Below are 14,030 nucleotides of genomic sequence, written 5' to 3'. Positions count from 1 at the left end.
TAGGACTGGAGAGAGTAAAGAGCGATGGGCTGCTGAAGGACGGAGAATGGGACGGTAAATCGAGGTATGAGGAGAACAGTGGTGAGAAGAACAAGGGTTGGCCGAAGGGCTTACGGACAGGGTCGAGGGTGAACTAGGGGATGCGGAGATGTGACAACTGAATGTCAGCAGCTTCCAACCCGGCAGAGCAGAAGATGTCTGTGTGTGAATTATATTAACGTAGATGGTCACTGCAGAGCAGATGTCACACGGGATTGACGGAGTAAATGCCTAGTCCTTGGCCACTGGGTCCAAGCCAGATGGAGTCTGTCATCTTCCCATTGACATCCTCAACTAACTGCACCTTCCCTCCCTCGGTCTCAACACGAACCGTTAACTGTTTAATCCCCTCCACAGATGATGCCTGACTTGCTGAGTGCGTTCAGCATTCTCTTCACCTAATTGCCTCTTGCCTTCTTTTAATCCCTTCACCCCAACGATATTCTCAGATCAGTGCCTTCCCATCTTGCACTAATTCCCTCTATCACCCTCCATAACATTCTTTATCTCCATCTGAGCACTCTCTCTATGAATTTTCTATCTCCAACTCTAAATCACTACCCCACTCTCCAGTGCTGTCCTCCCTCGAGATATAACACCTCAATTTACTTTTATCTCTCCATCACCAACTCACTCCCCTGGGCATGTGGCAGTTCCAGCCATCAGTGTTCCAGACTGCTGGCCATCCTCAAGTCCAGCTAATGTGAACCCAACTCCTACTCATTTTTTCACATCCTGGACTTCATTCTTGAGTTTCTTCAGAGAAAACAAAGTCCCCTTCTTATCATGATCCAGTGACAAAGGTCCAGCATTTGTCATAGCCTCTGAGAGAAGTTGCTCACTATTATAATGTAGAACCTGTCCATTCTGACATGATGGTTAACATGTTATTGTCTATGGCATCCAGCAATAACACAGGTAGATCAATCAGCCATTCAGCATAAAGAACATTCATAAAAAAAAATTAAGAACTTAGGAAATTGAGGAAAGTAAACAATTTGACCTCTGAGTTCACTGATGCTGAATTACCATCTTTGTTTCAAAAACAAACAATAAAAATTTGAAGCATTTTTATCTAATATATTGGTGATGTATCCACTAATTTGTGGAGAAATGAAAGTTCGGGGGTTGAGTTCAATAGTGGTAAAAGAACAGGAGAATGCAAGTTAGATCATTTGAAACATCTTAATCAAATAATTCATGTGGATGCAGATACCAAGTTATGCAACTAGAAAAAATACAGAATTTTGCATTTTAGCTGAAATTCTAAGAGAGCATGAAGCAAGAGTGAAACAAGATGCATGAAAGAAGTCTATCTGTGATATTAAAATTAATGTTTCTATGCATTCTGTGCAAGAATTTCATACACGTGAATCCATTTAAAGTGCCACACAGTTTCCAGGTCATGTAAAGTTTTCCTGCTCAGAGCAATGGTTAGTTCACACAGCTGTAAAAAAAAACTAGACAGAACATTGCGGTAGAGGTGTGAGAATGATCAGCTGTTTGAATGGTGTCATAATACAACCTTACATTAACAATCAGCAAGACCAAGGAATTGATTCTGGGCTTCAAGAAAGGGTAGTCAGGAGAACATCAAGGGATCAACAGTGGAAAGGATAAGCAGTTTCAAGTTCATGGGCGTTGACATCTCAGAGGATCTATCCTGAGCCCAACATATTGATGCAATCATGAAGCAGGCTTGCCAGTAGATTTACTTCATTAGGACTTTTAGGAGAATGGGTGTGTCACCAAAGTCGCTAGCAAGTTTCTACAAATGTACCATGGAGAGCATTCTGACTGAGTTGTATCACCACCTGGAATGGAGGCTCCAATGCACAGGATCAACAGGGACTGCAGAGGTTTGTCGACTCAGCCAGCTGCATCAAGGGCGTAACCCTCACCACCATCCAGGATCTTCAAAAGGCAATGTCTCAAGAAGGAGCATCCATCATTAAGGAACTCGCCATCCAGGACATGGTCTCTTCTCATTACTACCATCAGGGAGAAGTTACGGGAGTCTGAAAACCTATACTTGATTCAGGAACAGCTTCTTTACCAACACCAACCCCTGCACCACCCCCACCACCTTCAGATTTTTGAACTTTCCATGAACTCATGACCATCACATCACTATTCCTCTTTCACATGAATTATTTATTTTATTTTATTGTAATTTATAGTAAAGTGTTAATGTCTTGCACTGTACCACTGCCACAAAATAACAAACTTCATGGCATCTGTCAATTATAATCAGCATAATCCTGATTCATCTGGGACATCATGTTACAACTTTATAAAACACTGGTTAGGCCCCACATGAAGTATTGTGCACAGTTCCGATTATCACACTATAGAAGAGACGTGATTGCACTGGGCAGAGTGTAGCGGAGATTCACATGCAAGTTGTTTGCATTGTGTTTTTCGGTTATAAGGAGAGATTCAATAGGGTGTGATTATTTTCCTTGGAGCAGAAGAAGCCAAGAGATGACTTAAAATGGATATTCAGAATTATTAGAGGAATAGGTAGGGGAGGTGGTGAACAATTCTTTCCCCATGGTGACGAGCGTAACTGTAAGTTGAGAAATATGGGTTTTTGAGGGCATCTGAACAGGAATTCTTTCATACCTAGTGTGGTTGGAATCTGGAATGTACTGTCTGAACTGGCAGTGGAGGTAGGTGCATTCAGAGTGTTTAAGAATGATTTAGACAATTGCGAGGCATAAAGGCTGTGGTCCAAATGTGGATTAATAAAACTAGTAAAGGTAAGTACAAAGTTCAGCAAGGACATAGTGTGGTCCAAAGGTCCTGCTTCTGTGCTATGACTTTATCAGCAGCGAACCACTGAAAACAGCCTCCTGATTTCTAAATTTAACTCTCCATCAGGGAAATGGAAGTTGCTGTCATTGTGTCACAGATAGATGATGGTGAGTATAGATGGTTTTCGTGTTACTAGAAAAAGAGAACCTGGTGATCAGAGATTTCTGTACATTTCCGCATCAACATATCTTACTTTCAAGCAAATTATTCAATTTCAAACATCAGGAGTCTATATTATGGGTGGTGTGGGGTCGCTGGATGGAAGGGGTTTACTATGCTGCATCTCTTAAAAAGAAAAGCAAGATCACGTAATTCTTCTATCTACTATCTTGTTTCAGAACCAGTTTTGAAGCCAGTGATAACTCCAATTTGGAAATGTCCGTCTCCAAATATCACTCTGAGCTGCTCTGTCTCCAATGGAGCAAATGTTACATTCTACTGGAATATTCTATCCCTGTCTGAAAACACCAACAGAACCTTTGAGGGGCCGGAACTGGTGGTGAACCATGAGAATGAGTGGAAACAATACACATTCAGGTGCATAGTGAAGAACAGAGTTAGTAATGCAAGTAGTGGACTCACTATTACAGAGTTGTGCAATGAACATAATTTTGCAAGTAAGTATGAAGAATAAAGTTTGTTCATAGCACTGCATTAAATTCTTCCAATGTATTCACAACTATCCTCTCTCTTGATATAAAACAGAACATAGAACAGTACAGCACAGTACTGGGCATGTTGTGTTGATTTCTTTCAGCCTACTCCAAAATCAATCTAACTCTTACTGCCCACATACTTCTTCATTTTCTTTTATTCATGTAAATGTGTAAGAGTCTCTTCAGTGTCCCCAAATTATCTGCCTCCATCACCATCCCTGGCACTGCATTCGACACAAATACCACTCTGTATAAAAAAAATCTACGTCTGACATCCTCCCTATAACTTCCTCAAATCATCTTACAATTATGCCCTCTCATACTAGCCAATTCTGTCCTGGGAAAAAGGTGCTGCCTATCCACTCTGTCTACACTTATTTTCATCTTATATAACTCTTTGAAGTCACCTCTCGTCCTCCTCCGCTTCAAACAGAGAAGCTCTAACTCACTCAAACTTTCCTCATGAGGCATCATCTTTAATCAAGGCAGTATCCTGGTGAATTTCCTGTGGATGAGGCGAGAAGAAATTTCTTCACTTAAAGGGTAGTGCAATGATACAGAGGTGCTAAGAGAGCTTAAGGTTAAGGAACCCTTAGGGAACAGTGATCAGAATATGAACGAGTTCACTTTGTAATTTGAGAAGGAGAAACTAAATTCCAAGGTGTCAGTATTTTAGTGGAATAAAGGAAATTACAATGGCATGAGAGAGGAACTGGCCAAGGTTGACCAGAAAGGGAAACTAGCAGGAAAGACAGCAGAGCATCAATGGCTGGAGTTTCTGTGAAAAATGAGGTAAGTGCAAGACAGATATATTCCAAATAAGGAGAATTTTTCAAATGGCAGAAGGATACTACCGTGGCTGACAAGTGAAGTCAGAGCCATAGTAAAAGCATATGAGGGGTATACAAGGAAGCCAAAGCTAGTGGGAAGATAAAGGATTGGGAAGCTTTTAAAAACTTGCAGAAGGAAACTAAGAAGGTGAAAAAGATAAAGCTGGTGACTAATATCAAAGAAGATACTAAAAGCTTTTTTAAGTATATAAAGGGTGAAAGAGAGTTGAGGGTAGATATAGGACCATGGAATTACAGGGGAGTTACTAGCATGGGTGGAGCATTAGCTGATTGGCAGAAAACAGAGAGTGGGAATAAAGGGATCCTATTCTGGTTGGTTGATGGTTATCAATGGTGTTCTACAGGGGTTGGTGTTGGGACCGCTGCTTTTTACAATGCATGTTAATGATTTAGACTGTGAGATTAATGGATTTGTGGTTAAATTTGCTGATGATACAAAGATAGGTGGAGGAGCGGGTAGTGTTGAGGAAACAGAGAGCCTGCAGCGAGACTTAGATAGTTTAGGGGAATGGGCAAAGAAGAGGCAAATGAAATACAATGTTGGAAAGTGCGCTTTGGTGGAATAAATAAGCGGGCAGACTATGATTTAAATGGGGAGAGAATTCAAAATGCAGAGGTGCAAAGGGACTTGGGAGTCCTTGTGCAGGATACCATAAAGGTTAACCTCCAGGTTGAGTCGATGCTGAAGAAGGCGAATACAATGTTGGTGTTCATTTCCAGAACTATAGAATATAAGAGCAGGGATGTGATGTTGAGCCTCTATAAGGCACTCCGAAGACCACACTTGGAATATTTTGTCAGTTTTGGGCTCTTTATTTTAGAATGGATGTACTGACATTGTGGTTGGTTCAGAGAAGATTCACAAGATTGATTCCAGGAATGAAAGAGTTACCGTATGAAGACTGTCTGGCAGCTCTAGTGCTGTATTCCCTGGAGTTCCGGAGAATGAGGGGGGATCTCATAGAAACATTCTGAATGTTAAAAGCCTGAACAGATTAGATATGGCAAAGTTATTTCCCACGGTAGGGGATTCTAGGAAAAGAGGGCATGAGTTCAGGATTGAAAGATGTCAATTTGGAACAGAGATACAGAGAAAGTACATTAGTCAGAGGGTGGTAAATCTGTGGGATTTGTTGCAAGGAGTGGCTGTGGAGGCCAAGTCATTGGGAGCATTTAAGGCAGAAATAGATAGGTTCTTGATTAGCCAGGGCATGGGGATATGGGGAGAAGGTAGAAGAGTCCAGATGACTGGAAGATTTGGATCAGCCCATAACTGAATGGCGAAGCAGTTTGATGGGCTCAATGGCCTATTTCTGCTCCTATATCTTATATTCTTATGGTAGTGAATCTTTGCAATTCTCATAAAGAGGTAAGCTTTATTTGTCATATGTATCAAAAATGGAGTTCTTTGTGGCAATAGAGGAACAGGTGGTAAACACAAAAAAAATCAAAATTACATCATATAAACCAACATATTCAAGATGATAAATGCAGGAAATGCAGTGAGAAACCACAAACAATTCAACACAATACAGGATCCTGCAGTGAATCTGATTACTTAAACAATGAAGTGGCAAACATCATTCATCAATCTCCTACTTTAAAATACAAACTCATGAACGACACCATACTGTACTACAAATACATGTCCGATCCAGTTTTAGAGTCAGACTCCTACAAATTATATTATGACTAACCCATTACTACAGATAGCACAATCCATAATAACTATCCAGAGATAATTTTACAGGATAAACCAGCAAGAACAATTTCATAGATATAGTCAGTCCAGACACACATAACATATAGGAATCAATGAATGAAAAATACCAGAAGTATGTTGAATTAAAAGAGAAAATTGAAAGACTAAGGGACATAATCAAGGTTTACATTTCCCAGTTGTAATATCTACAACTGGCATCATCCCAAAGTCACTACACAGTCGCATTAAACAACTGGACCTAGGCAGCAATATTGGAGATGTCTGGAAATGTAAATCTGCAGAAAGCCACAAAATAAACACCACTAGCATAGTCAGAAAGTCCCTAGATATTGAGAAATGAGTGTGTTTGGGTATGCCTGTACCTCAGGTTATACCAGCTAATAACTGCTCCTGAACTTGGAAGTGTCATACTTGAAACTCCTGTACGTCCCCTCTGATGGCAACGGCAAGAAGCGAGCAGGGCCTGAATGTTGCGGGGTGGGGTGGTCTTCGACAATGGATGCTGCTTTCCTGTGATAGCACTCCTTGTAAATGTGCTCAAAGGCTGTGAGGGCCTTCCCCATGATATACTGGGCCGTATCTACTACCTTTTACAGTTTGTTCTATTCAATGGCATTGATGTTCAATACCAGTCCAAGATGCGACAACTCAGTATACTCTCCACAGCACTCGTATAGAAATTGGTCAGTTGGAGATGACAAGCTGAATCTACACAAATGTCTCAGGAAATAGAGGTGCTGCTGTGCCTTCTTTGTAGTGGCAGTTACGTGCTGGACCCAGGACAGATCCTCTGTTATGGTTAAGCTGAGGAATTTAAAAGTACTGACTCTCCACCTCTCACCCCCCATTGAGGACTGGCTCAGTTTTGAAGAGAGGACATGAACCCAAAACTTCAGCTCTGTTTCTCTTTCCACAGATGCTCTTGACCTGTTGGGCATTTCTCTAGTTCCCATTTTTATTTTGATATATTGACAATTTTTTACTGATAAGCCAGGATACTATCAGTCAATATGTTCACACATACAAATCATAGTGGTACTGACTTTTGATCCATCTTCCATTCATTTCTATAAAGCTTCCAACTGTTATAACTTGGGAGTCTTGGCAAAGACATACTGACTTGAAACTGAAACTGAGGTTAATCATAACACTTAAAAATAGGAATTCAGTTTAGTTTCCTCATCAACTAGGGGTAATTAATAACGCAAATGTTCATCTGTAAACCATTTAGTATGGAATAAGACTAGATCTAATTAGAGAGGTGGAGTAATAAAGGGAATTCGAATGTATTTCACTGATTCTAACTAAAAAGGAATTTGGTTTGGTATTTTGTATATATTCCCATTTTTTTTTAAAATCAATGAATCCTATCTCCATATGTGCATGTTTTCTATTCACTGCCTCCTTTTGATGTCTGGAGGTTTTCATGGCCCACTAGCACCTGGTGTAGTTCTCTGTAATTTGATTTTTCTCAAAAAGAGTGCAGCGACCAGCCTCATGAGATAGGACAACCAGGTGACATAGGAACAGAAGAAATAAGAGCGGGAGTAGGCCATGTAACCAGTCGAGCATGCTCAACCATTCAATTAGATCATGCCTGATCTGGCCATGGACTCATCTCCACCTACCTGCCTTTTCCCCACAACCCTTAATGCTCCTACTATGCAAAAATCTATCCAACCTTGTCTTAAATATACAGTATTTACTGTGGTACCCTCCACTGCAGAAGTTAATGTCTTTCCGATACTATTGTACATATTTAGTTGGCTTGGAATAGTAGGGATATAACTGCTGGTATAAAAAATGCAAGTCTTTCCTCATTGAATTATTAGACTTCCTGGAACTTTTGTTTGCTTGGCATATGCTTTGTATTTTGGAGTCAATCTTCATACAACTTTGTTCATAACTTTCAGTTTGTCTTTTGATCTGGAAGCTTCTGGTTTTCCCTAAATAATGGTACCAGTCTTCAAAGGCTTCTAGATTATAGAAACAACTGTAAGCCATTGCTACAGGTTCTATAATGTGTTTTAGATGTTAATACAAATGCAGATTTATAATCCAATGACTACATTGACGAACACTCCTGTGAACAATGATACAGTGTGATCTTACTGTGTATGTTATAAAGTCTTTCACCATGAATGTTCAAATTTCACAATTCAGACGTGTTTATAAGGAATCTTTTCCTTTATATTTTTGAGTCCAAAAATATTGGCTTTTCATTCAAAGCTTACCAGACATAAAAGGTTCCTAAAAAACTTTCCTCAACAATTAATATTTCATTCTAAGACTATTATCATTGGTGTCATTCTGATATCCAAACTTTGAAAACATTAAGAGACAGGTCAGTTTAAAATGATGCACAAGCTCAGAAACTCAGTATTGCCCTTCTCTCTCAGTTGAACATTAATAGTGATACAGGAGAGCTCTTGTATTGCTAGGTATTTCTTACATTCTATAAAACGGATTTTTAACTATTCTGTCTGCCAATGTATAGTATATTCACCACCGAAGTAAATTATCCAAGTAACATGAAACTACATATGTTTCAGATGTACTACATAAGCAATAATTAATGTTTATTAAATCAGATTGTTGTCTTATCATGTCATTCTTTTAATACATTACAAATATTATTCTCTCCCTCTGTTCTACTTTAGGTGAGCTCTGCCGATACATATTTGCAGGAACATTGCTGTTAGTTTTTCATTTAATCATACTTAACTATCAAAAAGTAAAATCAGTGCGCAAACAAAATAGTAAGTAAAATTGCTTTTTACAATTGTAAGAAGTACAATTCAGTGAATTATTGATTATGTTTTTGTAGTCTTGCTAATAACGATACTGCTTGTTATTGTACCATGCTCACAGTTTGAAAACTGTTCTTCTAATTTCCCTATTGAAATTGTTTTGTATACAAGGTGAATGGTGACTATCCTTGTGGAACACTATTACAAATCTAGTTCCAGTCTGAAGAGCCACTCTCAACTCCCATTTTTAGCTTTCTGTTTTGAAAATAGCTTACACCATGTTCCTTCTACTTGTCCCCTGATTCTAAATATCTAGATCCTAATTGTAACCATATAACCATATAACAATTACAGCACGGAAACAGGCCATATTGGCCCTTCTAGTCCATGCCGAACTCTTACTCTCACCTAGTCCCTCCGACCTGCACTCAGCCCATAACCCTCCATTCCTTTCCTGTCCATATAGCTATCCAATTTAACTTTAAATGACAACATCGAACCTGCCTCAACCACTTCTGCTGGAAGCTAGTTCCACACAGCCACCACTCTCTGAGTAAAGAAGTTCCCCCTCATGTTACCCCTAAACTTTTGCCTTTTAACCCTCAATTCATGTTCTCTTGTTTGAATCTCCCCCACTCTCAATGGAAAAAGCCCATCCATGTCATCTCTATCTATACCCCTCATAATTTTAAATACCTCTATCAAGTTCCCCCTCAACCTTCTACGTTCCAGAGAATAAAGACCCAACTTGTTCCACCTTTCTCTGTAACTTAGGTGATGAAACCCAGGTAACATTGTAGTAAATCTTCTCTGTGCTCTCTCTATTTTGTTGACATCTTTCCTATACAGTAATTTGGTGACCAAAACTGTACACAATACTCCGAATTTGGCCTCACCAATGCCTTGTACAATTTCAACATTATATCCCAACTACTATACTCAATGCTCTGATTAATAAAGGCCAGCAAACCAAAAGCTTTCTTCACCACCCTATCCACATGAGATTCCACCTTCAGGGAACTATGCACCATTATTCCTAGATACCTCTGTTCTACAGCATTCTTCAATACCCTACCATTTACTATGTATGTCCTATTTTGGTTAGTCCTACCAAAATGTAGCACCTCACATTTATCAGCATTAAACTCCATCTGCCATCTTTCAGCCCACTCTTCTAACTGGCTTAAATCTCTCTGCAAGCTTTGAAAACGTACTTCATTATCCACAACTCCACCTACCTTAGTATCATCTGCATACTTACTCATCCAATTTACCACCCCATCATCCAGATCTTTAATGTGTATGACAAACAACATTGGACCCAGTACAGATCCCTGACGCACACCACTAGTCACCGTCCTCCAATCTGACAAACAGGAATCCACCACTACTCTCTGGCGTCTCCCATCCAGCCACTGCTGAATCCATTTTACTACTTCAATATTAATACCTGACGATTAAACCTTCCTAACTACCTTTCCCTGTGGAACCTTGTCAAAGGCCTTACTGAAGTCCATATAGACAACATGCACCGCTTTACCCTCGTCAACTTTCCTCATAACCTCTTCAAAATAATCAATAAGATTTGTCAAACGTGACCTTCCCACACAAATCCATGTTGACTGTTCCTAATCGGACCCTGTCTATCCAGATAATTATATATACCATCTCTAAGAATACTTTCCATCAATTATGAATCAAACCTCTTGAAAATCTTTGTAAATTCCAGATACATCACATTCATTGCATTTCCTCTCTATTTTTTTTGGTACATCGTCAGAGAGTTCACTGCAACTTGGAGAGCATTATTTCTCAAAAACAATATCATCAATTTCATATTCTATTTGTATTCTGTTACATTGAGGAAAAAATTCCCTTATACTTTTCCTACACCCATTAATTTGCCAGTAAACTTAACAGACCCAAACATCTATTCCTACCTTGTGGATAAATTGTATTGCATAGCAACAAAATATAAAGTTATTAGCTCATATACTGGTGAATTGTGAGAAGAATTATAAAAATAAATTATAGAAAATTTACACAGACCGTGAGCAATCAGCTCAATAGACAACAGAGAAGGAGCTACCTGGTGAAATTCCAGCACTGTATCCTGTTATATACTGTAGCTCTAGGCATTGCCTTCATCATCCCCTTTGCCAGTGAATATATAAATCATCCTGTATGAAAAATATTTACCTTACCTTACTACTAGTATTTGTGGTAATGACTGCAACTCGACAACCTATAGCTTTTAAGGCTGCAGAACAGAGAAATTAGTTCTTTCTTATTCTTCCATCAAGTTCCACCCACCCTAACATCCCCACAATAGTTCTGTACACCTCAATAAAGCCTCTCCTCTCAGCCTTCTCACTCCCAAAGAAAAGAACTCCAATCTATCGAATTGCCTTCACAGATAAAAAGTTCTAGTTCTTGCAACACTCCTCTGCACTCTGTCCTAGGTGAGGTGCCTCGGCTGATTAATATGGAAACATCTAAAACAATACTAAACATCCCTTAAACTTACAATAAATCCAGAAGGTAGTTAACTTTATACTTTGTAAATGTCACCTTTTAGGCAATGGGGAACTTTACTTGAATCAATTTGAAGGAGAGGTTGAACTAAACGGAGGAGATGTATTCAAGGAGAAAGCTAATAGATAAACAGCAGAATTGAACAGATTAAAATTCAAAGTTCAAAATAAAATGTTTTATCAAATTACATGTATGAGGGCTTCTGTCGGTCAGAGTTGACCATGGATATTGTGTCCTAGCTGTCTAGATACGTTAATCTGGGCAGTATGATATGGATAGCAAGCTGTTGCCCATGTAGCAAGCTCGCTCTCTTCACACATCTGATGTACCCAAAGGAACGGCAAAGACCAGTACAGTTTGGTACCAGCAGTGTCACAAGAGTTACCCGTCGGCATTGAACTCAATGTAGGACTGCCTTAGAGACTCCAGCTCCAGATTTTTCCCATGGGGTTTACTCTTGAAGCCTTCCCCATGAGCGGTTGTAGACACAAGGCAGTGGTTGTAGTCTGAGATCAGAGTTTTCTTTCCCCTAGATGAGCTGTCAACCACAGCTGACGAGACCCATCTGCCTGGAGTGACTGCTTTTAAGGTGCCAGTAACCCACTTTTGCTCCTTCTCCTGTCAGTAGAAATGGTTCAGCCGGGCTTAGTAGCTAAGCCACACATGAAGGCCAGGAGCAGGACTTGATTATCAGAAGCTATTTGAAGTGCACACCATTGGGAGCATTTAATAGATAATGGGAGCTTGTCCCCATTACCACCGCTGACTATAACAAGCTTAAAGAACCAAAGTTTATATACATCACCATACACTCCCGTGAGATTCATTTGCTTGAGGGCATTCACTATAAATCCAACAAAACACAATAGAATCAATGAAAAACTGCACACAAGTATGGACAAACAAAAGACAACAAACTGTACAAATAAAAAGAAGAAAAAGAAACCAAATAATACTAATATTAAATTAATCAATAAATAATATTGTGAACATGAGTTGTAGAGTCCTTGAAAGTGAATCCATAGTTAGAGGAATCAGTTCAATTTTGGTGAGTAAAGTTATCCACTCAGGTTCAGGAGCCGATGGTTGAGGGGTAATAACTGTTCCTGGTGGTGTGGGTCCTGAGGCCCCTGTACCTCCTTCCTGATGGCAGCAGTGAGAAGAGAGTATGGCCAGAACTGTGGGTGTCCGATGGGTGGAATGAATTATTTACTTGTGTTTTGATCATCTGATAGTCAGACATTTTTGGCAAGTTTTCAAAAACATGTTAATGATATAACTCTCATGGATCTTTCAGACAGGGAGAAAAGAAAGCCTGGGGAGAAAGAGGTTTCTCTTTAAAATGGAATTATTGAACCCACATATATTGATACTTTGGATTCATACTAAAGAGAGCCCATTAACTGGACAGTCATTCTTGTACCGTTTGCCACCAATTGAAAGCTGGAAGAAAATGAGTGAACTGCAGAATGAGAGTCAGTCATATTGAATTTCATCCAACTCTGTATGACGCTGCAGTGGAACAGCAATGGATTTCATGGCATTACCATTGCCCAACTGAACTGAAAGAAATCAAAGCCTGAATTCCAAGTATGGAGATACATCATCTCTACAAATTAACGTATTTGTTGATTATAAGAGGCCTGGTACTTTATATTTCTGAAATACATCATCTGAAGCAAATCTGATTTACTTTAACTGAAGTATCCTGAGGATATTGTTTCTAAATGTGTCATTTCCAGCTGGATTTTCATGTCAATTAGGGTGAAATTAATTTTTCTGGATTGCATGGCTGTAAATTAAGATTGAGAATGATCCACAAAATTGGAACTAATCATTGTCAATTTTAATAAAATTTTTCAACCACCATACTGTCAGTTTTGTATGTTCACAAACGACAGAAAACTTGCAGATGCTGGAAATCTGAGCAACACACAAAATGCTGGAGGAACATTTCAGCCCAAAACTTCGACTGTGCTCTTTTCCATTGATGCTGCCTGGCCTGCTGAGTTCCTCCAGCATTTTGTGAGTTTTGCATGTTGATCAACCCCATGAGGCTGACACTGCAGATAATGTGATCAATAACCAAAAGTGGTTTTGTCATGAATATTGAGTGAATATTTCATTTCTATGGTCACTTGGACTACCCTCCTCTTCATAAAAGCAGGGAAAATAGTACTGAGTATTGTAATTTAAAAACATTTTACTTTCTTGCCTCTTAATAAAATCTTTCTCTTTATTTTCTTTCAGTAGCTGATTTGACATTAAACCACATTTAAAAAGAATAATTTGGTTGAGATTGTTTAATGATAATTTAGAAGACAAGAAAAGTAACATTAAAAGTACAATTTTGATGATGCATTTTAAATGCACATCCACAGCCAAAGAACCCATTTAATGATGCACAATTCCGTAAGGAAAACATGCAAATTAAAGATCAGGATGGGAATGAACTATTGCTGCTTAAAACTGATGGAAACAATGCTGATTGGGGATGGATTCATCCTTGCTGGATTCCACGCAGGAAACATGGCTGCTAGACAGGGATACAAGTGCATTTAAGGAAATGGAGTTTAGAACTCCCAGTCCCAACTATCTTGCTGGCAAGCGTGCAGTCTCTGGTGAATGAATTTGATGATATCAGAGTGCTGAATCATTG

General features: G+C 39.2%; 1 protein-coding gene across 9 annotated transcripts in view; it reads left to right on the top strand.

Annotated features, from left to right (window-relative positions):
• LOC134345403 (SLAM family member 5-like) overlaps positions 1-13,635 on the top strand; it is a 42,023-nt gene extending 28,388 nt beyond the window's left edge. For all 9 annotated transcript variants that reach the window (XM_063046018.1, XM_063046015.1, XM_063046014.1 and 6 more), the window contains 3 exons: positions 3,195-3,473; positions 8,747-8,845; positions 12,669-13,635. In XM_063046018.1, coding sequence (XP_062902088.1) covers positions 3,195-3,473; positions 8,747-8,845; positions 12,669-12,712 — 422 coding nt within the window. In that variant the 3' untranslated portion in view covers positions 12,713-13,635. The remainder of the gene's footprint in view (positions 1-3,194; positions 3,474-8,746; positions 8,846-12,668) is intronic.
• Positions 13,636-14,030: the final 395 nt, after the last annotated feature.

This window comes from Mobula hypostoma, chromosome 4 (genome assembly GCF_963921235.1).
Source record: "Mobula hypostoma chromosome 4, sMobHyp1.1, whole genome shotgun sequence".
Taxonomy (NCBI): Eukaryota; Metazoa; Chordata; class Chondrichthyes; order Myliobatiformes; family Myliobatidae; genus Mobula; species Mobula hypostoma.
The sequence above is the reverse complement of the archived record's forward strand: the minus strand, read 5'-3'. Positions and strand labels throughout refer to the sequence as shown.